General features: G+C 38.1%; 1 protein-coding gene across 4 annotated transcripts; it reads right to left on the reverse strand.

Annotated features, from left to right (window-relative positions):
• Positions 1-2,967: 2,967 nt before the first annotated feature.
• On the reverse strand, positions 2,968-23,125 carry LOC108965028 (ER degradation-enhancing alpha-mannosidase-like protein 3). 4 transcript variants are annotated; one of them, XM_018927191.1, is made up of 8 exons: positions 22,899-23,125; positions 22,337-22,503; positions 22,134-22,280; positions 13,106-13,524; positions 12,161-12,955; positions 11,870-12,105; positions 4,326-4,424; positions 2,968-4,141 (listed from the first exon to the last, which is right to left on the reverse strand). In XM_018927191.1, the coding sequence occupies exons 1-8, from the start codon at positions 22,914-22,916 to the stop codon at positions 3,557-3,559; spliced, it is 2,466 nt and encodes an 821-aa protein (XP_018782736.1). In that variant the 5' UTR covers positions 22,917-23,125; the 3' UTR covers positions 2,968-3,556. The 4 variants fall into 4 exon arrangements, with proteins under 4 accessions (XP_018782736.1, XP_018782733.1, XP_018782734.1 ...); XM_018927188.1 differs by having other exon boundaries at positions 11,843-12,105; positions 22,899-23,123; XM_018927189.1 differs by having other exon boundaries at positions 11,843-12,105; positions 22,337-22,516; positions 22,899-23,123.
• Positions 23,126-25,259: the final 2,134 nt, after the last annotated feature.

Genomic DNA, 25,259 nt, shown 5'->3' on the forward strand with positions numbered 1-25,259 from the left:
GTGAATTCCCTATCACAATCTTATAAGTTCTGTTAGCCGTCCAATCGAATATCATAGAGAATTCAATTTGCACCCTCTCTATGTTTTAAGTTCTCTGGTACATGTATCCGGTAACCTATTAGTACGTCTAGGCAATGCTGGACGGCAGGTCACTGATGGCATTGCCAACGTCGGCTGACATCGGTAAGCCCATGCTCACTGTATTTTTAATTCCACTCGTACTCGTCTCTAATGCCGTTAGTGTTATCACCGCTTCCTCCAATTCGCTGAAATGGTGCTGCCTATTTCTGCCGCCATCAGTAGCTGACTGCTCCTTTTTATTTTCCATCAATTTTCTTTTTATGTAGGCCTTCCAGTCATAGCCATACCTAATCAAAAATAAGTCAAACAAGATTTAAATTATCCTGTTACAACAATAAAAAGCTACAACTTCATTATATTACCTTCTTCCAGCGGACCAACGCTGTTGAGTTCTTGGGCCATATTTTTCCAAAAAGCTGCCCCTTCTTCTTTAGGGCACTTGGTAAAACCCTGCGCCATTTCAGGTTTTTGCTGTACCGTCTTTGCTCAACCATCTGTGCATATTGCTGCTTGGTGGGAATTACTTTGGAATTAAATATTATTTTACTGGTAACAAATATGTTATAGTTTGAATTCAATAAAAACTTACATTTTTCTTTTTAAAAATTTATTTCTCCGCTAGCAAAAACTTGCCGTACAAAAATACCGATAAAATTCAAAATTTTCAGTTCCGAAAGAATCCAGTGAATGCCCCTCTACAAATTCCGAACTTACGTTCGTAATTGTTCGAATTCGTACCTTTCCCGAAAAGACAGTCTACGATGGATTGCGTGATAGGGCTGCTTATGTAACTCTGGAACTATTGTAATTGTGCCAGGAATACCATATATAGTCGGGACCGGCGATTTCATGTATTTGAAATTATCTAACGCTCAATGTACATTAGTATCTGCTAGTGTATACTCTATCGTCTAATTTTCAGAACTGCTTGGAAAGTGAATATCTATTAGCCGACTTAAAGATTCTTCACTGAATACCGTGCAGTTGTGATCTGGTTTATAATGGTATGCAATGTTGTGGACCGACTGTGTCATTATTTCCCTAAGTCTAGACGCTTCCTACGAAGGAACGATATCATTACGAAAATATTTCCCCGAATTTCTTTTGGGTTTCTTTACTTCTTTTTTATATGACTTTAAGAGGTTTTAATAGTTATTCCACTCCTCTTCTCCTTAGGGCAATTTGGCGAAATAAATTGCTTCCTGCAATCTTTCTGTAATTTATTAAGTACGGAAGATAATTCTACCCCTATTACTTGTTAATGGACAAACCACTTCTAATGTTTTTCGGCAAGAGTTCGTGACCTTTTTAAGAAGGATGTCCAGATTTTCGAACTTTCCATGAACTATGAGAATGCGATATCTGAATCTTTACGTATAATGGGTATGAATCGGGTTTGAGAATATCACCTATAATATAAGTTTGATTGGAAGTCATTGAGTCAAACAATGAATTCTGAATTCCAAATAGGTTCCTTCTGCGTCACGGAATAGTCTTGAGAGCCGAGGTGCATGCTGCTTGAATCTCCTCTGTCATCTCAAAACACTTGCCTTCCATCGGGCTTTTCAGGCAAGGAAACAAAAAAGTCAAAGATCCATGCCTCGTAACATGTGATTGCGTTATTCAAAAGTTAGGCGTCATTTTTACAAATGTTCAAATTTTCTGGTACACTTCCACTCGATGCAATTTCTGGTTGTCAGTGAGCACATTTGGAACTATCTTCGCGCACACGTTATGAATGTTTAAGTGCTTCCTCTCTATGTTCTGAACCCCAGATTTTGATAAAAATCTTTGCGCACAAGAGTTACATTGTCGGTGTTCGTCGACGTCGGTGGGTCTCCCAGCCGGTCTTCATCTGCGACCACTTCCCGGCCTGGTGTCCCCGAACACTACTTGCTAAAGCAACATCTGGGTAAGCCTGCTTGATCATATCATGTCTCTGTCGCAGATTTACTGAGTTTCACACAGAATTTAATCGAATACCTCTGCTTCAACGAACGCTGTATTATCGGCTTGCACCACCAACAAAAACATGTCGCGCGAAAATGTACAGTACAGTCGCGGCGGAAGAAAATCAGTCCTATGACTTTCTGGACAAACCCTGTACTACTTAAATTTGTGTTCCCGAGCTGTGCGATAGTTGGTGGCAGCCTCGTCTTTTTCACATTAACTCAATATGTAAAATTTAGCCTCTTCAGTTGAGTTTGAATTTCATTTGATGATTATAATATAATTTTCCTTGATGCGAAATAAGATTTAATAATCAAAAAGGAACTTCATTTTTTGTTTATAATATATTTTGAAGCTTAATTAGAACTTTTTAATATTCCCTCATTCCCTGATTCTGATCATAAATTTTACTTAATTCTTAGATACCAAATTTATAAACGACAATACTATAACACTTTAAACACCCAGAAATGGAAGGATAAATTTTAGAAAGGTGGTTTCCAACTATTATGGGTTATATTTAAAATTGAAAACCCGATTTTGGCATATGGAATATACATATAATGGAGAATATTGATCCGGCAAATAATTTCGGAAATATGGGCGTATTAATGTAATCGGGTTTTTCTTGAAACATTGTTTTTTACGAAGCGCAGACTTGAAATTCTTCACACGACCTTTTTATGTACATGTATTTATATCTGACAAACGAAGGTATAAGAATTTGACTTGCAATCCTGTTTTAGTGTGAATTACATAATAAGTTATTTATTATAGTCTCATAAAGTTATAAGTTATAACGAACCGAAAACAAAGCATTCAGAATTGTAATTGCCTAAACTCATTCATATGTCATATGTAAACCGAATGAACAAAGTTTTTTGACTGCCTAGAATTGCACTCTAAAAAATTAATTTAAATCAAACAAATATAAACTTTGTTGTTCTATACAAAACTTTAATTAAATTTCTTTCGCATATTAAAGATACTTAATGGTATATTATAAATAATTATATTTCATTCCGCTTGAAATATTTTAAACGATATTATAACTGTAAGATTATTTAGGACCTCAACATGCAAGTTATCACACCGTTACTATTTATACAAAGTTCGCGAGGAGTTACTTAAACTTTAAAAACTTTACAATTCTACTGTTTAACTATTATTAATTACAGATATATTTTAGAAAACAAATAATAATCCTTCATTGCAAACGTTCTAACATTATTATGCACAAATATTAATATTATGTACAATTCGCTATTGCATAATATGTTTCGTATATATACTTATAATAATCACTCTGATTTGAAACAAAAGAGTTTGTTCTTAGAAGGAATAATTTAATTTATTTTAAAAATTATTAACCAACCTCAAAGAATTTATATTTATATTAAAATAACTACATACATATATACAAGCTTTCGATTAATTTTGGAATTCTAATTTCTTAAACTGAGTTTAATTTCTTTTTTAATTAATAATTTTAACTAAGTTGTATTAAGAATTAAATTTATAAACACTATAGATCTTCTTTAATGTTGTCTATCTCTGCTGTTCTCTCAGCATCACCATTCTTAGTAGATGTAGCTTTTGATAGTTTAGTGTTAATTGTCATTTGGTAGTTTGTTGTCGTTTTTGTTGAATCTCTTGTGAGTTGCCAACGTTTAAATTCGATCATTTGCATAATTCTCACGATAAGTTTTGGTTTTTCTTTCATAACATTAGACAGTTTAATAAACTCTTGTGAATACATAAATACAACTGGTATCGTGACATCATTAGTGCCATCTCCAGACATGGCGAACATTGGTTGCGTCTCCCCGGAAGATCCCGGTACATTATCACAAACAATTAATGCAAGGGCGCCCGCTGCTTGGGCCAGCCGCGCTTTACTGACAAATGTGCAATCTCCTCTTTCGGCAATAAGGATTTTGCCACTTATTTCAGCTTTGTTTGAGGTTTCCTCACAAGCCCGAAAAGGTGCTGCCATTACCAATTCACCTTCGACAAATCGATCACCCATTAATTCTGGACTGAAATGTGATGGACCGGCCATCAACGCAGTCCAGTCATTGGATTTATCATTTGGCGAATATGCAACTGCCTGTGAAATGTAAAAAATAGTTTTCATTTTAACCATTACCTTAATATGAACTATCTTGGTTCATTTTTAGAAACGATTTATGGTAGTTAAATTTATTGGTTTTGTTGTTTGGTATACAATTTCATATCCCATTTTTGGTTCACATCGTAAAGTTTAAACTATCTTAATATGGTATTGTTCTCACCTGAAGTTGTGCCAGTTGATTCATATTTTGTATTTTGGTCAGTTCCAGCATTTCTTGCATAAACAGTAAACCCATTTCTCCATCATCAGGGCTTTTGGCCTGCGAAACAAATAATTTTATATTCATTGAATAAGTATCTATAATCACTAAATATGAATATATCTAAACATATATTTTAAAGAATATTTAACGCTGTTCAATAATGAAAATATTAATGTAGGGGAAAACAATTTAATTATAAGGCAGGTAACATTTACTATATATGTAGCTTGTAGACAGCGCGTTCCCACATGACCCATATTAATGTGAATATCAAATGATAATATATGTATCTGAGGGAAATTATGCGCAATCTATTATAAGCTATATTATAATGCGATATAAATTTTTTCAGATAAAGACAGAAGAGAAAGAAATAATTATAGAGCTGTTTAGGAAGGAGAAATCAACATTTAAAAATATTAATTTCTTTATACCTCAGTAAGAATTTTTTAATACATATCAGTTATGATCTCGGAATAAAAAGAACGCATTCCTATTCGAAGTAATACTTGCATTACTATTTTTTGGCAATATTTTCTTTCGAAGCAGTTTGAACAAACTTAACGCAACGTTATGAAACAATTAAAGTTTATATTTGTTACAATAAGTGTACTTAAGATCATATTATATTAAATAAATAACTATAAATACGGTCTGAATCGATATTAGAAATTTTTACTGTGGAATCAAGCAACGCTAATAGAAATATGATCATTGAATTTTATTGGGGTATTTGGCGCTCACACTCCCACATATGTGGTATAAAATCCACTCGATTATTTTGGTTATACAGCGTAAAGGAGCGTTTTCTTCATCGATACGGGGCACGGCATGAATTGGCACTACCCATAATAATATGGATTCTGATCTCTCAGTTATTACTCGACCAATCTTAACCCAATACGGCGTATAACATTATCTTGGATCTTTATTTTACAGTTCTGAACATGGTCTCCAACCGCGCCTACTTCCCATATAAACTAATTGAAAATACCATGTAACTATTTTACTATACTGATAAATCCATATAATTCAAGTATCAATGAAGATATCGGAATAAACTTTATACAAATAGTGCTCTTACCCAAAGGTTGTCGAAATTGTAGAATAATGAATAATCTAGTGCCCATACCCGATTTTTACCCAAATATCAGTGAAATATCTTAATAAAATTAAGATACAACTTTTATCTCTTGCAATCAGTGGCTAACATCTTTATTTACTTAAGGGTTGTACGTTCCACCTGTAGGAAATACTATTCTATAATCCCCATTTGGCCCACAACATTCTATTACACGTGTAAATTGCTGCAGCTGCCTTCTTTACCCTAGCTTTTAATTTTGGTATCCATGAGAGCTTCGTGTCTAAATTATTCTCAAGTAGATTTCCTTATTTCCTATTACTACTCTGGTATCATTTAATAATGTAGTGAACAATGCTAGCTCTATCTTGCTAGCATTCATGTTTAGCCACATCGCCAGCTTTGACCATAACATGTACCCCATACTTTCTTAAATCCACAAATATTTTATTCATTTTTAAAGTCCATAGACGTGGAAAAAACACGCCTTYTTGGATTGTATCCCTTCGGACAGATCTGCAGATCGTTAAAACTCCCAGCTTTGAAATTATTGATTTCCCGAGAGGCTCAAAGACGCCCAAATCATTAAGCGCGGCCTGTATGGCCATAGACTGAATGTTGTTGAAAACGCCTTCTATGTGTAGGAAACCTACAAGGCTGTATACTTTTATCTTCAGAGATGTTTCAATCTCTGTTACTACTGAGATCAGCGTATGCTGCGAAACTCCCTTATTTTCTGGGCGTATTTAGGTTGCTTCTTATGTATAAGTCTATCAGTCTTTCCAATGATTTTAAGGGAAATGAGAAAAGATTATGTATGTCAATCTAAAAGGATGTGTATTGATGCGCTCCGTAGAAACTTACTAAGAAAACAAAAATAAAAACTAAACAAATACCAAAAAAGTGCATTAAGTGCAAGCGAAAGTTTTAATAAAAACATAAAAAACACAAAAGATTAGACTTTCTGAAAACAATAAAAACAATTACATAAGTGCGAAATAAACAATAAAAGAAACAAAAAACACGAGCGCAGCGCAGCCCCACCAACAAGGCCGTAGGCATTCTCTGCTCCTACAGCTCCTACCAAAAAACAAGGCAACGGTGAGAAGAATGAGTCATCACAGCGACCAACTGAGCAGCACCTTAAGCAGTGCTTACAAAAAAACAAAAGCAGAAGAGAACGGCAGTCAGCAACGGCCAGCAGCAAACGTGATGACACCAACATCTAAGCAGGTACCAGCAAGTACGCAGGCAGCGAAGAACAATATAAAGCAAGGTAAGAATGTACCAATAAAAAAAGGCCAGTCTGTACTGACCGCGACATTAACATAAAAAGGAAATTAAGTCCTTCAAAGTCAGCGGTCAATCCTAAACAATTCCAAGGCGGTACACCAATTAAGAATAAACCGGAAGTTTTAAATTGCAACAGATTTGCCTTACTAAGCAATGGATCAGACGACGATGGGAAGGGTACCACCACAGTCGTTAATGCCAAACCACCCCCAATATATTTGCACGAGCGTAGCAGTAATGCTCTCGTTGCTGATTTAAGTAAAATTGTAGGTACTAACAATTTTCACATATTGCCTTTGAAAAAGGGCAAATTGAGTTCTACACTGAAAAAAGTTTTATGGATATATAGTTAAATTTTTGTCAAATAAAAACAAGAATTATTATTCGTATCAACTAAAGAGCTCTAAGGGCCTTGTTGTCGTAATCAAGAGTCCGCCGTAGACTCTAGTGAAGTCAAAAAAGCGTTGGAAGAATGCGGTTTTAGAATTAAAACAGTTGTAAATATATTTAATAGAAACAAAGTACCATAGCCAATGTTTAAAATTGAGTTATTGCCGAACTCAAATCAACTTAAAAAAAATTAAACACATCCAATATATACATAATTTGAAATATTTGCTGCATGGCAGAGTAACTGTGGAAGAACCACATAACAGAAACGGCCAGGTACAATGTACTAACTGCCAAGAATATGGGCATACTAAATCATACTGCACTCTACGCAGTGTTTGTGTGGTATGTGGTGATTTACATCCCACTTCTAAATGCACCCTTAAGAAAGAATTAAATAAAAAATGCAGCAATTGCGGAGGAAATCACACTATTAACTACATAGGTTGCCCTGTATATAAAGATTTGAATTCGAAGTTGTCACGGGGCATTCAAGCGCGTCGTAAGCAAATGTTACAAACATCCCGTAATGAAATTATAGCAACCTCAGAAAAAAGTTCAAATCCTATTACCTTTAACAACAATAATATGCAAGGAAGCTATGCAAATGTGGTGAAAGGCAACACTGTGCAAATGCAACTGCCGCAAAATCCTCCAAATGGAGGTATTGAAACTTTGATTATAAATCTTACACAGTGTATGACACAATTTACAGTTGCGAGCACTGAAATAGTAGTGCCTATTGGCCAAGAGAGTTTTGCTTTAAATTTTGTTTCTTTTATGATATTKCCGTCGATCATTATTTTAGTTATATTCTCAGAAGTGTAACGGTCCTGTTATATACAACAATAAGTGTGAATTACTTACCTTTACTTTTTTAAAGCCAATTTTATTGGGATATCTGTTTTTATGAGCGAGCAATAGAATAGTAGTGAACTATGAGATGATTGCAAACAGATAGTTTTTAATAAAAAAATATGACTGCACTTTTTTTTGGGCCGCGAGAAGCACTGCAGTGACGAAAAACGAGAATGTATTCAATCTGTCATAAACAACGGTAAAGCCTACAAGGGAGTGGAAAGAATTGTAGGGTGTTAAGCCACAATGACTCGCAATGCAAATATTTATAAAAAAAAAAACGAAAAAAGGTGCGCAATATGGATTMTTTCCGAGAATTTTACACCAATAGTTGTAAGATGTGAAGAGACTCGACCTAGAATGTCAGCTGTGGAGATTCGGAATGAACTGAACCTGGCCTACGGTGTTCATACAGTGAGAAAGACTTCTACATGAACATAATTTATATGTCCGCAGTCCTCCATAAGTACCGTTATTAAAAAAAAATCATATAGCAAGTTGTCTTAAATTTGCCAAAGGACCGATTGAGAATTTGCCAATTGAGAAATGGCGCAACATCTTGTGGACAGACGTGTCGAAAGTTATTCTATACGGCGGTAAAGGGTCCCTTCAGTAATAGAGGTCTAACTTCTTATAAAACGAATTGGCTAAAATATAAAAAATACGTCAGTAGCCACATTAATATTGAGTACAAAATAAATAAGGAAGAGATATTGATAAAAGGATAAGAGAAGTCAATGATATAATAACCAGCACAGCTGTCTTTGCAACACCAAACAAAAGCTATAACCCGCTTTGCTTCAGAAAATTCTCTAATAGAGAAATATAAATGCTTGTAAATGAAAAAGAGGCGTGCAAGACGTGAATGGCAGATAAATCGTTTCCCTTTCACTCAGCTTCACTTAAAATCTGCTGTTCGTAAATTAAAAAAATCGCTTAAACGTGAGGAAGAATTGAACACCGAAATATATATAAAGAAGCTGTGTTCAAATCAAACAAGCAAAATTCCCTTTGGAAAGCCCAAAAGTCCATGAAGCCACCAACATGCCTATACGAGACTTGGATGAAAATTGGGCTCGAAGTGACGAGGAAAATGCTAATTGCTTTGCAAATCACCCAGAAAAGGTATTTCAATCCAATTTGCCAAAGAACAACTTTAAGCTGTCAATCTTGCTCAACACAGCTCTTAAGACTTCACCTTCTGAAATTATTAGTATCATCAAAGAACTTAATCCAAAAAAGTCGCCGGAACATGATAATATTTCCCCATAAATGCTAATTGAGTTACCAATTATTGCTGTAGAGGTTCTCTCTTTGCTCTTCAATGCAATTCTTAGTTTCCAATTTTATGGAAAAAGGCGCAGATTATCTTGATAGATAAACCTGGGAAAGACTTMACACAGCCGTCTTCATACAGACCAATCAGTCTTCTACCCTCTCTTTAAAAAGTATTACTATCAAAGATATCTCCTTTCCTCCTTGAAAATAATACAATACCAATGCATCAATTCGGTTTTCGTGCGAAACATGGCACAGAAGAGCAAGTAAATAGAATTACTAACGAGATAAGGAAAGCATTGAAGCACAAGGAGTACTACAATATTTCTAGATGTAGCTCAGACCAAAGATTTGCCCGGTAGTAAAAATAAACAATATTTTAGTACCCCAAGCGAAGGAAGTAACGTATCTTGGTATTCACCTAAATAGAAGACTCACGTGGAGAAAACACATAGTAAAATAACATGTATGAAGATTAGAGCTGAAAATTTAAATTGGCTTTTAAATAAAAACTATGATAAATAAAGAAGTTGAAGACAGCAGAATTAAATATATATCTAAACTCCGAGATCACCCAAACCCTTTGGCTAATGCTTTGGTACATTCCTGCGATCAAACACGACTTAAAAGAAGAGATATTCCTGCGTATTAAAGAGCGACGTATCACCAAAACAGCTCAATCACTTGCTTGAGACTGTCTAGTTTTTAAATAGATTTAAGATTTTATAACTTATTGTTAGGCTTTGAGAAAAAGCAGATACAATAAATAAAATAATTTTGAAAAAAAAAAATAAATAAATAAAACGCCTTGGATTTGTGTATGAGCAATGTACACTTTTGCATTGTTTGTTAACCAAGTTATTATGTAAATCTGGAACTACTGAATTGTGCCGGGAATACCATATATCGTCGGATCCCGGCGACTTCATGTATTTGAAACTGTCTAACACATTGCATTAATGAACTCTGTTTTTGTCTCCATCGAGTGGTTTTCAGAGCTGCCTGGAAATTGAGTATCTAATAGGTTGTCAAAAAAGTCTTGTGGTTTTTATTGAATTTTCAATTGTTCATAAAATTGGTTACAATAATGCGATTCAAGTCAAATATGCGCCGTTTTGTTCGATGACGCGTTCCCAACGAGATGCCAACTTCATAATGCCCCTATAATAGAAGCTCGCTTCCCTAAAGATGTGTGTGGCCTGGCGTTGTCCTAATGGAAGACAAGCGGTCCAGTTATTGGCAGTACAGGTCCGAATTGAGCGTTTTGCTATAGGGGAGAAGCTCATAGTGGATTATTCCCTGCCAATTACACCAAACACACAGAAGAACCTTCCTGGCCGTCAATCCAGGCTTGGCCACCGTCTGGGCCGCTTCACCGCTTTTCGACCACGACCGTTTRCGCCTTACGTTATCGTAAGTGACCCACTTTTCATCGCCAGTCACCATACGCTTCAAAAACGGACCGATGCTACGGCTGCTGCTATGCCGGTCTCTTTCGACCAATTCAGCGATTTTATAGCAATTTTCGACGACGGGCCTTCCGGAGCGTGACGCATCCTCTACACCAGAACGAAAACGTTGAAACCATCATTGTGCGGGGGAAATGGAAACTGCATCAGGTCCATAAACTGCACAAATTTTATTGGCGGCTTGAGATGCATTTTTGCCTTTATCGTAGTAGTACTGTAAAACAAGCCGTATTTTCTCTTTATTTTGCTCCATGTTTGCGACGCTATAACTCACGAACGACTTAAAAGAAACGACAACCAATCAATCGCGTGAAATAAGCTTTCCAAAAAGGTATAGCATGACCCGATGCGTCGAATAAAACTAGAACTACGCGCTCTTAGCGCCAACTTGCGAAAATACCGCAAAACTTTTTTTGACAACCTAATATTAGCAAACTTAGAGATTCTTCACAGAATACCGTCCAGTTGTTATCTGGCTTCTGAAGGTATCCAATGTTGTGGACCGACTGTGCCATTGTTTTCCTAGATGCTTCCTGTGTCGGAACGATGTCATTACGAAAAGATTTTGACGAATTTCTTTTATCTTTTATATGATTTTAAGAGGTTTTAATAGTTATTCCACTCATCTTCTTAGAATAATTTGGCGAAATAAATTGCTTCCTGCAATCTTTCTGTAAGTTCTTAAGTACGGAAGATAATTCTACCTTTACTACTTTTTAATGGGCAAACCGCTTCTAATGTTTGTCGGAAAGAGTTCGTGACCTTTTTAAGAAGGATGTCCAGCTTTTCGAACTTCCCGTGACCTATGAGAATGCGATATAGATTTTTCTACTCACAGAAATCGGGTTTGAGAATATCACCTATAATATAGGTTTGATTGGAAGTCATTGACGATTTAGTCGAAAATGAATTTTGAATTCTCTCGCAACATTTAAAAAAAATAAACCTTATAAACCTTAGTAGTGTAAAATGTTTGGTTACAACCGGACTTAGCTATCAAATTTTTTTTAAAATGTTGAGTTAGTTGCTATTAGTTTACTGAGTTATACCCCTCCGCACTCCATAGATTAGGTTAATGTGAAATGATAGTGGAAAAGAAAACTTACGTTATAAAAACTATGAAAGAGGCGCACCTTGCCATCACCTAAGGACACCATTGTTATGCCCATGTCGTAAATAGAACGCAAATGATCGGCATTACTTGCTTGAAAATCCAAAGCACGTAATCGCTTCCCGGTAGGTACCCGGGGACAAGAACCCGTAATAAAATTGCGCAGTGGTTTCCGAACTTTTTCTGGAAAAAGCTTATTTGACTTCGGACAAGTTCGCATAAAATCCAGAACGTTATGTTCATCCGTTTGCCTAAAGCCTGCAATTTGTATGATAATTAATATTTATGATGGAAATTGTAATAGTATTATTACTGAAAGTTGTGTTCCCGAGCTGTGCGATAGTTAACGGTAGCAGATGTGCCTCTGTAGTGAAAACAAATTCATCGACATCAACTACTAAATCATGTGGTTCCGAAAATAACAAATACAGATATTTAAATGTTTCTGAGAGTACAAAAGAGTCCATGCGATCTTCGTGTTTCCCAGTGCGAACGTCGTTTACAGCCGCATATCCACAAGGAACCTTTGCATATTTCTGAAGTGTTTTTAATGCTTTTTTTCCCACTTGGAGGTAATGATGATCACCAGTAGCTCGAAAAAGAAAATATGTTGATTCTATAAACTCGGGCCGAAGATGGTGTTGTCCCCAGTGAATTTGAAAATCGACAGTAAAAGCTTCAGGTATGAATGTGTGCATTTGCATTACTTGATAAAGCATTTCGTGTGTTTGAACAGCTGGTTTAATGTCTCCGGATAGAACTTGGAGACCAGGCCAAAAAGCAAGTAATGAATCCATGAAATTGCGTGACTTTGCATGAGGCCTATGCATGAGTACATCCAAAAGCATAGGTCCTTCGCTAACATATTTCATTACTGCATTATAATGACGGTTAAAGCGAGCCAAATATTTATCATCACCAAGTAGAACGTAAGATTTAAATAAGTATTCATAGTATGAATCAATACCGGCTCCTACACCTGAATCTCGACGTACCCAATCTCCCGAATGAATGTTTAGGACGGTTCCCATTAGATCAGAGCCCCTGTGCCGTAGCTTCCAAAGCGCATCCATGGCTTTATGAGCACGTGCTTCAAATACAGGATCACCTGCGTAAAAAATGAGATAAAAAGGAGTGAAAATAAATTTGTAAATTCTGTAGTAGCCGAAAAAGCAGATAGTTAATAAATTATTCTTGCAATAACAAAAACAAGGTATGGAAAATAAATAATGACGCTATAACCATATGAGATACATACCAGACAAACGTGATAAAGCCGCGAATTCTAATAAAATAGTTCCAGCGCATGCTGTACATGTTTCACGTGACTTTTTCAGCTGCTCATCTTTAATGCCATGACGCAGATTGACTCGAGCATGTGGTATTCCTGTTGATGTATTGAAAGCTGGGAGTAAGCGATAACCTAGATCACGCGCCATTTCCAACATTTCCCCGCTGTACCATAGCATTATACCACGACTTTTTTGTATGTGCTCCGCCAAAACATGTGCCGAAAGTAAGCCACCCACCATGCGTATATTTGTTTCAAAAACGGAAACTATTATATCGCTATCGAATTGTACATCTTGAATTACTAATCGAACGGCTCGTTCAAATTCATCGAAATCTTCAAGTAATACCAATGTGTCAATGGAATCAACTAGAGTCATTGAAAAACTAAAAGAATAAATAAAAATAAAATCATTGTTATTGTAATGCACCGTTATCTAAGGTCTTTTGGTGAGGTGTAGCTGGGTATAGTCATCGACCTTTATCTAACAGGAGGATCAGGGTTACAATAGGATCGACATAGAGGAGGGATATTAGGTAAATTTTGTTAAACTTATGTATATTGGGTTTGTCTGAAAGAGTGTAGATATGAAAGCATTCTAGCAGCTTTATGGCTGAAAACTAGGTTTACTGTGTATATATACTGCAAAAGAAGAAACTTCCTGATATAGTCTGGAATTTGGTGTTTTGTCATCATTGCAATTGCATGATTGGTGCCGGGTAACAATATTTTATTCTTAAATGCTTATAAACAGCAAAAATCTATTCGGAAGTGTTAATTAGTTAAACTAACGATTTATAATACCGGTTCAAATGACCCAGATTTTGAGTATCAACATAGAAGTGGAGAACCGCCTGCGCTTTTAGAACGGGACAAACGGGAAATAGTAAAGGTAATAAAAAAAAAAGACGTTGAAGACGTTGGTACGGCTTCTCACCCTCGCACTTTTTGTAGAGCACTACATAGTGATGTGTACAATGGCAACGACCCCGAGCGTACAGCAGATAATTGAATATCCCGATCTCAATTAGATCGAACATTTATGGGACCACTTCGACCAGAACTCCACGTTTCATTAAAAGATGGGCTAAAGCCAATACTTCTTGAATAAGGGATGGCAATTAGTTCAGATGTTACGAAAAAATTAGTTCATTCAATACAGAAACGTTTACAAGAAGTTATTAAAAAATTGGTAAACATATGTACATCAAATTTAAAATATATTATTTTTACTTCGCCTATATTGAAGATATGTATATATGGTGACTTTAGTGAATTATATTATAATTATTAATTTTTTTGTACAATAAGTGAAGTAAAAAAAATGAAATGAAATGTAGTTTCAGCTGAGAATAAGAACTTTTGTATTTTTAATATTTTATGGCCGTAGTCGCTCTTCAGACATTGTTTTTAATTTAAACCAGTTCAGCCATAAAAACTCACCCTAGAGGGGAATTCAAAGAAATGGTTATATCGGCTAAGTGGTCATTTATGATAAAGCGTTAGACACATTTCACCAGAAAAAACAATTTTTATAAGAACAATTATCAGATGTTGAAGTTTGGCCTCTTGTAAAGGCCTTTACACCTCTTCACTCGCGTGGTAAAGCAGTTATACTAAGCAGTTTCATCAAGATTTTGCTTCAGCACACTGACTTGAAAGCAATATTCTTAGTTTCATAGCCGCAGCTCCGTCCAGATTTGAATGAATACAGGTTGCAATCGGAATTGCGGTAATAAATATGTGTATAGAATCCAGCTGCCTGGAGAACAATTCTTTGCTTAAATCTTGTGGTAGGGAAATATCACTAATTATTCTTGATGCTTTATTTACGACAACTCTGTTAAGCATTTTGATGAACTCCAGCGCCATTGTTGATTTGATTTCAAGGATGGAGATTATCTGAAGGACAGTTTGGCTATTTCAGAGAATGAAAATACGTTCAAGCAAATAATTTTGAAAATTCACGAATTAGTAATTTGTTAAATATTTAAAAGTTTCGTTTCGCCGAAATATTTAAACGATAGTATTTGGGAAAATATTTTAATCATATTTAAACAAATGCGTATCGTTAAACTAAAAAGAAATTAAGCGGATTAAGAAATCAACTAATATGATGGTACAAATATGCAAAAAAACGTAACTTCATTTTTCACCAATTCCCAGAAGAAGTAAATAGCGTATAAATGGTAGAAAACCATGCAATTAATGAAACAGTTATTTTCAAATTGGCAATAACTTGGATTCAATACAGAAATTTAAAACTTTGTACATTACTTTTTACACCTAATAATAATAGTAGTTTTTAACTAATATGGACCTATCATATTAATTTTGCCTTCATCAGACCAATGGTGTTGAAAACCCAATTAGTGGGAAGGGTTTAACGGTTATGATCATGAGCGTGTTCGTGGTCGGAGGCGGCAGGGTCTCGAACGTACAACGCCAGCTCTCGAACCTCTGCTAATGGTAGGCACCTTGCCGCGGTGCAGAGGCTTAGTCGCAAGGCATACTCGGCACCCCCCAACCGGTGTGGTGACTAGCACCGCCCAGACAGGCTGTCGGGCGCCGCATGCGTGCGGCAACCAAGGACTACCACCTCCTAATCCAGGGTGTCATGCGACCCGTGCCCATTGGATGATTTGCAGCCAAGAGCCTTCCCAACACCGGGCCGAATTGGGGTGTAACTGTGGCCTTACCGCGCCAAGGGGCTCTGGCGCGGGGATCTCCCAGACCCGACAGCTCACCCAGCTGAGCCAAGGGTCGTACGAACAAGATGAATACGAACAAAACAACAACAACAACTACCACCACTGCCGAATCGACAAGGCAACGTACAAAGACAATGGCTACGGAACACGATAGGGCAGTGGAGAAGACAGGAGGCGCAGCTATAGGCAGGGGAGGTCATGGAGCTAAGCGTAAGTTCAGCTACCTTGATGTTCTCTCGCCAAAAGAGCGGGCGCTGTTCGAGGAGCATGCCAGGGAGGAGGATGACGACATTCCGTCTTGTAGCGGCGTCCGGCGTACAGCAGCGACGATGACCGCGGATGCAGCCCAAAGCACCACCAAGGCCCCCCCAAATAGGCCTAGCCACTCAGACTCGGGTGAGTCTCATCGGACAGAGGCCGGTGGTGCACGCAGGAGGGGAGGGCAGAGATCTCTCCCTACAGCATAAAAACCAGGCGGGTGCGATGACCCTCGAAGGAAGGCTATGAGCGGTGCCTGCCTCAAGTGGTATCTGCGGTATCTCCGGGACGGGATGACCCCCGAAGCAGCGGAATCCCTGGCCAAAAGGAGATACGCAGATACTGTGACATCCCCCACAAAGGAGTGTGGCAGGAATACGTCTGTGTATGCGCACAAGGCAGCCGGTTTATGGACCGTGGCCAGGTTAGTGTATCACTGACCGAAATGCGGGGTGACGGGAAGGCACTCACCTATGCACAGGCCACAAAGCGGAAGAGTGGTCAGGTCACACCACAGGAGCCCCCCAGTTCCAAAAGGCTGAGAGACGGCGGCACGAGTGCGACCCTAGGCCAACCATCAGCTCCGCAACCACAGGTTCAGCATGGTGGTCATGAGGACGCACAAACCCGTGACCACAGGGAGCAAGGAAGGCTGTCACCCAGCCGTGCGGCAGGGGGTCCAAACAGGACACAACGATGGCAAACAAGGTGGTGGAGAAGATGTAGGTGGACGAGGTGGCAAAACAACCGAGCGTAAGCGCTGAGCTGACTACGCTAAAAGCAACCGCTGACGTCCCGGTTGCCCAGGAAGCCGGGTTACCCTCCACCCAGGAACTCCTCGAGGGACTAGGCGACCATGTGGACAGCAGTGCGAACTACGGAGGGGATGTGGACATGCCCTCCCCCTCGAGACACTACTTTAATGGCCGTCGACGTGGAAGTTGCCTTGCATCACGCGGCGGGAGCTTCGGCAGTCATAACGAGCAGGTTCACACCGGATAAGTTGGGTGTTTTGCTGATCCAAGAACCTTGGGTCTATAAAGGTGAGGTCAAAGGCCTCAAGACGGTACACAACAAGGTAATCTTGGACCTCTCTAGTGAGCGACCACGAGCATGCATAGTAGTCAGGAATAATGTCGACTTTTTCTGTATTTCAGAGTTCCTGACGCAGGACTTGGTGGCGGTACAGGCCAGAGATTGGGAAGGCAGAGACTTCGTCCTGGCATCAGCCTACTTCCCAGGGGAGGCAGCAGTAGCACCCTCTGAAGTGGTGATAAGGCTAGTGGAGTACTGAAAGAAGTACAGGCTGTCCCTCATTATCGGATGCGACGCGAACGCTCACCATGTAGAATGGGGAAGCACGGACTGCAACACAAGGGGTGAGTCCCTATTAGGATATGTATTAGGTAGTAACTTAGCTATTGAAAATGAGGGTTGCGAACCCACTTTTATAACTTTAAGCAGAAGGGAGGTACTGGACATCACCTTCAGCAACGAGCATGCAAATGGATGGGTCTTAAGGTGGAGGGTCTGAACGGAGCCCTCCCTGTAAGACCACAGAATTGTAAGGTTCGCACTAAAGGTTGAGGTCAGGCAACTTCCCCCAAGACGCAACCCTCGAAGGACCAACTGGAGTGCCTTCAGGGTAATGCTACAGGATGAATTAAGTAGGGTGAGGCAGACCGATGATAGCGTTACGGGCCCGGGAATAGAAAGCAGAGTGTTGGCACTGAACGGATCTATCACTAAAGCTTACAACGGTAGCTGCCCCCTAATAGTGCCCACAGATAGGCGCAACTGTCCCTAGTGGACAAAGAAGCTTCCAGACCTCAGGAAAAGGGTACGTAGCCTATTCAACAAGGCAAAACGTACAGGGGTCTGGGAAGTATACAGGAGCTATCTAACCCTCTACAATAAGGAGATTAGGTCAGCAAAACAAGCTAGCTTCAGGAGTTTCTGTGAAAAGGTCTCCTCCACACCAGAAGCGGCGCGGCTGCACATGGCTCTGGCTAGTGCGAAGACTAACACGGAGCTAGCCATCAAAAGAAGTGACGGGACTTTTATGACCAGCGCGGAGGACAGGGCGACAGAGCTTCCACGTGCTCACTTCCCGGAGACCATCCCGGTGGACCAATGTCTACCTGTGATAGAACACAGGCCATCCCGCTTGGATTTGAGTAACCGCTAGGCAATTAGTCACTGCGGACTCGATCAAGTCGGCAATGGCGTCGTTCGAAAAATTCAAGTCTCCAGGGGTGGACGGCATCTTCCCCGCGGTTTTTGCAGCAGGGTGAACAGCCTCTGCTACCTCACCTTGTTCGGCTGCTGAGGGAGAGCCTCGCAATGGCGTACATCCCTGACCCATGGAGGACGGCTGAGGTGATMTTCATACCCAAAGTAGGAAGGAAGGACTATTCCTTGGCCAAATCCTACAGGCCGATTAGTCKAAYCTCCYTCCTACTGAAGACTATGGAAAAGATCATAGACCACAATATAAGGTCGACGGCGCTGAAGACTGCACCCCCGCATGCTGTTCAGCATGCATACAGAGCGGGAAGATCCACCAATACAGCTCTGTATCAGTTGACCTCGGAGATAGAGAGCTCACTGAAGAAAGGGGAGGTCATGATATGTGCCTTCTTAGACATCGAAGATGCTTTCGACAACACATCTCACAAGAGTGTAGCCAGGGCGATGGAGAGAAGAAATGTGGCAGCACSGGTGCGCAGATGGATAGAGGCCGTGCTGCGCACCAGGATCGCCGAGACCAGGGTAGGTGAAACAAAGATCCGTCAGGGTGTGACAAGAGGCTGTCCACAGGGAGGTGTGCTATCACCTCTACTATGAAGCCTTGTCGTGGACGAACCGTAAGCATTGCTAACTGACAATGGGATCCGCTGCCAAGGATATGCGGACAACATTGTGATAATAGCAAGAGGCAAATTTGAGGATACTCTCTGTAACTTAGTGCAACGAGATCTAAATCTGGCAAAGGGGTGGTGCATCGGAGGGGAACTAAACATCAACCCCTCAAAGACAACCGTAGTCCCTTTCACAAGGCGCAGGTCCCTACCCGGCTTGAGGAATCTCACACTTGGGGGCAGAGAGATCGAGATCACTAGCAAGGTTAAATACCTGGGTCTTACGCTGGATTCTACCCTGCGGTTAATGGTGTGCAAACGGCTGGCGGGTAAACCCTGGACCTGTAAGCCAAAGATCGTTAGGTGGTTGTACACCATGATTGTGCGACCGATAATTACATACGGGGCGGTGTCCTGGGTGGTACCCAACTATCGAAGCTTCAGCGGCTAGCATGTGTTTGCATGACGGGCGCTATGCGGACCTGTCCGACAGCAGCTCTGGAGGTCCTGTTGGAACTCACACCGCTCCATATAATGATAGGTCAAGTAGCCAAGCACTCACTTCTGCAGATAACAGCAGAGAGATGCGGCAAAGGCGAGATAATCTCGTCCCAGAGGATGGAGAGGATAAGTGGCGACATTCCTATTGCCCTCCTCCCAAAGGACGGCATTACCAGAACAACTCACTTCACGAAAAGGTTTAACCCTCGTTAGCAAGAGTGAGTGGAACGACTCCACTCTCGATCAAATGCTAAGGGATAGCACATTGAGGTACACCGACGGCTCGAAAACGTCAGAAGGAATAGGTGCGGGTATTGCAGGTCCGCGTACCAAGCTCCCCATTCCAATGGGAAGTTTTCCGAGTGTTTTTCAGGCTGAAGTCTTGGCTATAGAGATAAACCTCCACCGCAACTATCGCAACGAGCGAATAGCTATACTTAGCGATAGTCAAGCGGCACTAAAAGCGATCTCCTCCTAMGAGATCAAATCGCTATTGGTGCAGGAGTGTAGAGAACGGTTGAACAACCTAGCTGGAAAGAACCAGGTGCACCTAATCTGGGTGCCCGGTCACAGGGGTATAGCCGGCAACGAACTGGCTGACGAGCTAGCCCGCTCCGCAGCCTCCACCAATATGGTTGGGCCCGAACCGTTCACTGGGGAAGGAGCTGCTCCGCAAGGAAGAAAGAGGAGGCAGGGAAAGGTATTGGCAGCGAGCGCACGGTATGCGTCATGCCAAGCTTCTAGTTGGGGGGGACAACCTAAAGAGGTTCAAATCGTTAATAAACCTCCCAAGAAACAAACTCAGGATCCTGGTCGCATTTTACACCGGCCACTGCAAGCTGAAAAGGCATTTAGCTAACATGGGCCTATCATCTTGCTCCAACTGTCAGTTTTGCGACAGGGACCCTGAAACCCCGAAGCACCTGTTAATCGACTGCATTGCAGAATGCAGGTGCAGGTCGAAGGCCCTTGGAGCCATGTTTCTGGATAGGGATCACATCGCCTCGCTAGCACCCAGCAGAATACTGGACTTCATCAATATGCTGGGGCTAAGCGAGTCCCTGTGAGTTAGGAGAGGGCACAATAGACCTAAGGTCGCAGTGCATTCCTCAATTATTTATCTATCTATCTATCATAAAATACACACAGTATTTTTTTGTTTTCAATTACTCAACTAAAAATCAGAAATTTCACATTTGGTTAGTGGTGTTTTATACCTTGCGATCTAGGAACTATATTTACCATTTTTTGATTAAATGTAGTACCTGCATTACGTTATACACCACCAATTAGTGTGTAATTTTGCAAACTGGATACAATAATATCTATGGCCTTTGCTCAATGTTTCGAAACGACTATTGCCTTCATTTTTTCGTGAACCGCCCCTTTTTCGCATTTTTTTTGGGCCCTTGTAAATTTTAAACGTAATAATAACAAATATTCATTCCACAGATCTAATTTAGCAAATATTACCACTTACTACGTTTTTTACTACATTTTCTGTTTATGAAATTATTTTGCGCTTGATGATTACTTTGTCATTAAAAACGAGACACGCTATTTACGCATTTTATTTTAAAACTCGACCGTGATATCCGCATGCAAAAAAGTTACCATTGTTTCAAAACCAAATATTTGATTCTGTTTTATTGTCTGTAACTGCATATTCGCGCTGTTGTTAACTCGGCTATAATCGCATAAGCGGGGTCTACGCCAATTAAGAAGAAGAAGTTTCTCCGATTTATAAAGCGTTTTACACTTATATTTTTAACTTAAATATCCACTAACACTTCACTAATTCATTTCTAACCATTTAACATTTTATATTGAATAATGCAAAAATAACTTTTATTTAATATTTATCTTTTGTTCACACAATAACGAAAGTGTTGTATTCGGGGATGATATTCTAAAATTTACCATTTTAATATTTTAAATAAGAAATATAGTGCAAGTACATGCTAGCTTTACCGTGCGATTCTGTACTGTGATACAGTATCAAGTCTCTAAATTTGACAGAGACAATTTTTGACAGAGACAATTTTTGAGACTTGAGACGATTTTGCTATTCTGTAAGTGATAGTCACAAACTCTATTACATTTCATTATTCAGAGATGTTTTTATACTTGAATGGAAATAAATATGTCGATAACAAATATTAAATTTTCTATAACATAGCCAAAAAACATAATTATCAGTAAAAACATAAATATATATTCACTTTGTTTCATAATATTAACGTAATTTATGTAAAATTTATTTATTTTTAACGTGTTTGAGTTGCTTACAAAATATGCAATCCATTAATATATATGATGATCTCTATTCAGTATATTCAAAATGGCAGACAGAAGTTCTTTTTGGTTTTGTGACTTGCTAACTACCAGGTCTCAAATTTGAGGCAATATTTTGAGACTGAAGCTAGAGACTATTTAGTGAATAGTAACTACTCACAAATTGAGATTTTACCACAAAATGTCTCAAATAGAGACTAGAGACTGATGACAGAATCCCGATATTATTTTACTACACAAAATTACTATTATTTTTTATCATCATTTTCGAATATAGCTTATTTGAATGGAGTTATTAGAAAAATGTGTTAGATTAAGTGATCTATTTCTATTTAAATATTTTTTAATTCGATAAATAATACAACTTACTTCCCCAAAATGTCATCCATATCGCCTCGGGAAGGCGTAACACCTCGATATCTACCTTTACAGGAAAGTGGCATTAATTCATCGGCAGGATAGGCATTGTCCATATATGCCCGGTATGCATGATAAAACATGTCTTTAGCTTCATTCCTTGTAATATAGTGTAAATTGTAAGGTAACTTTAATTTTTAGAATATTTTGCTTACCTCAATTCTACGCGTTCCTTTCGAGACATATTTTGAGTTGGTATACTTTCACTTAAGGTCAAAGTAACAAAACTGGTCAAGGCTAATATACTAAGCCCAATCACATTGTAATTTAAATATATTGAAAGGTTTTTCATATTCATGTTGAATTTGAGATAGGACGACATCTTTAAATAAGAGCTATTTAAATCAAATTTTCTGTTTTAGAAATCATAACGTAATAATGTTGGCAAAGAACTAATTTTACATACATACATAGTATATTAGTATGATCTTATAATTAATTCGAGTATTTTTGGTTACATTAATATTGACGGTGAACGATAACACTCGTAACGTGTGTATGTATGGAGTAAGTTAGGTGGATTAAGATTTCTAAAAATTGTTTTTCTTGCCATTAAGAACCACGTCACTACTTTAGAAAATTGTTTGAATGTTATTTTTCAAAAGATACGCGTAAGACTTATATTGAATAAATAGTTTCATCTGCTTAAAAAAGTTTTCTTTAAGCAACTTACTATCAAATACATTTACAAATATAAGGAAAATAACATTTTATTACATGAAGATCGCGAGCCATAGGTTCTAATAACGATGCTACTAAATAACAAATATATTATTTTTTCAATAAAAATTTAAAAATGGCGTCCTTCAGTTTAAATCGAAAGTCTTATATGTTAGCAAAGTTCTGCATGTGAACATTTATGTCAAATAATTCTGCTACATCACAACTTTTATTTACTTTCCACTTTTAGATATAGCTGGCAATTAATTTATTATAAGCGGTTAGCACAGCTGTCAATTAGCTTAGTGTTGCCAGTTCAAAGTTTGTTTTATATATCTCATATGCTGAACACAATGCTCACGACAGACTGCAAACGTCATCTGTCACATATTAAAATACACACGTTCTTAAGGACAGACCTATTTTCACAGCTGCACGACTACACGACTGCACGCCGACAGTTCTCGCTCTCGCTAACTTCAATATATTCTTATATTTGCCAACGACAGTAGGACGACGGTAGACTTGACAGTAGAATGGAAGATAGAAAGATGAGGTAGAGTGGTGATGGCACTAATAAGTAAAGCTCTAACAAACTTACGTTATTTTACAAATAAAAGCACAAAATAGCTCTGTTACATCATTAGTAATAACAATTGATACTTTGAAATGAGTAAATTTACCTATTTACTTATTTTTTGCAAAAAAATTTCACTTTGAACAAAACATTAAAATTTGATTGAAGTCCTAGGTATTAGTATGGCCACAACGAAATTGTGTACATACAAGATGGACAACTGAGTTTTGTTCATGTAATAGGATTCACAACGCCATTTTCAGTTCACTGTCGTGCTGCTGCAGTCTGTTCGCGGCATTTTGTTCAGCACATAAGATTATTTTAAAAATGCGGCACAATCCCAATTTCTTTGGCGCCGCGATCTGAACGTACCGTTGGAAAGAGGAAGTCCTTCAGATTAAAAAATATCGATATATATATATTCGACCTTATAGTTCCAAAATTCGCAAAATTCGTACATTTCAAGAAGCTATTTCACCACATTAAACACACTTTATTCACATTCTTCACTTCAAATTAATTAAATTACATTATAAACTTGTAAATAAATCCATAGTTTGCACTTTTAGCAGGTCTTTTACCTAAAAAATCTTTATTTTAAAAATTACATTTTACACTCGTTTGAACCTCATTTGTTTACCAAAAATTACGACGAAATTGAGCGCTGCCATGTGATGATCAGGCAATTCGCTGAAATTCCTCTTTTTCGCAAAAAAAAGTATGTTAGTACAGTACGAAAATTCAAAATTTCGTTCAATATGAGTGCATGATAACCAACGAATATAACCACTTTATACCCAAAACTCGAATTATAAATATAAAAATATATGACAATGTATAATCAAAAATAAATGGAAATCGCTGACAGGTATAACAACTAAATTTTATACCTTTTATAACGAAAACTCAAATTTTGTTTCAATATGAGTGCATGGTAACCAACAAATATAACCACTTTATAACAAAAATTGAATATATTTTTTTATTTTTAACGCAGAAAGGACTACTACGCGAAAGTACTTCAGTCCCCCCGGGTATTCGCTCGCACAGGGTTAATTTTTTAAAGCGAGGCCGAAGGCCGCCAACACAGAAAGGAGTACTTCAGTCATCCCGATATGATATAAATTTTATAATATCATTGTTTATAATTAATTATTATATCATAGAGTTTTAGTTATTTGTGTTTATTAAATATATTATAAATCACATATTATACGTATACATATGCAGATGGAAAAAGTGTTCACAACTCAATTATAACTTAAAAAATGTTGGAAAGTATTTTTGATTGTAATTAATATAGAAAAACGAATCACGCAAAAAAAAAAAAATCGTTAAGAATCTTAAATATGTATTTGGTGTTTAAGATGTGGCAACGCTCGTTTTCCTCCTAGTTGTAAACAATCTAACCTTTGCAGTGACGAGTGAGATAAGTGATTTTTTAATTAACAAATTTAGGTAAAATATTATAAAATAAAATCGAAATGTGAACTTATTATTATCAATGCTTAGAGTGTATATTTAAATATACAGAATGAAAAACGCGAATAAATTTAGTGAAGGATGGAGAAATACCACGTGTTATTAGTGCAAATTTTTGAACTTTTAATTATGTATATTTTAAAAAATATAAGTTATTTTCATTCACCGTCGAACTGTCATCGTAACCGGTTGCTTTTCGCTCTTTGCTTATTGAGTTTGTTAAAACGGTATAACGGGTTGTTCTGCGTTTATATTACGCTCGTGCTTTGTTTGTGAATTAATTTTTTATTGTTTTATATCTTTTCAATCACTTAATTTCTTAATTTGTTAAACTAAAATTCGCGTTTACTATGGCCCCT

This window comes from Bactrocera latifrons, unplaced genomic scaffold (genome assembly GCF_001853355.1).
Source record: "Bactrocera latifrons isolate USDA-ARS-PBARC rearing strain unplaced genomic scaffold, ASM185335v1 scaffold_1313, whole genome shotgun sequence".
In the NCBI taxonomy this organism is placed as follows: domain Eukaryota; kingdom Metazoa; phylum Arthropoda; class Insecta; order Diptera; family Tephritidae; genus Bactrocera; species Bactrocera latifrons.

What these genes read in the sequence shown, in the direction of transcription:
- LOC108965028 (XM_018927188.1), bottom strand. An exon ending in ATGGATGACATTTTGGGGAA is followed by an intron (nt 13,525 to 22,133) that starts GTAAGTTGTATT and finishes TTATTCTTTTAG; the next exon opens with TTTTTCAATGACTCTAGTTG. An exon ending in TCTTTCATAGTTTTTATAAC is followed by an intron (nt 4,425 to 11,842) that starts GTAAGTTTTCTT and finishes TTTGTTTCGCAG; the next exon opens with GCCAAAAGCCCTGATGATGG.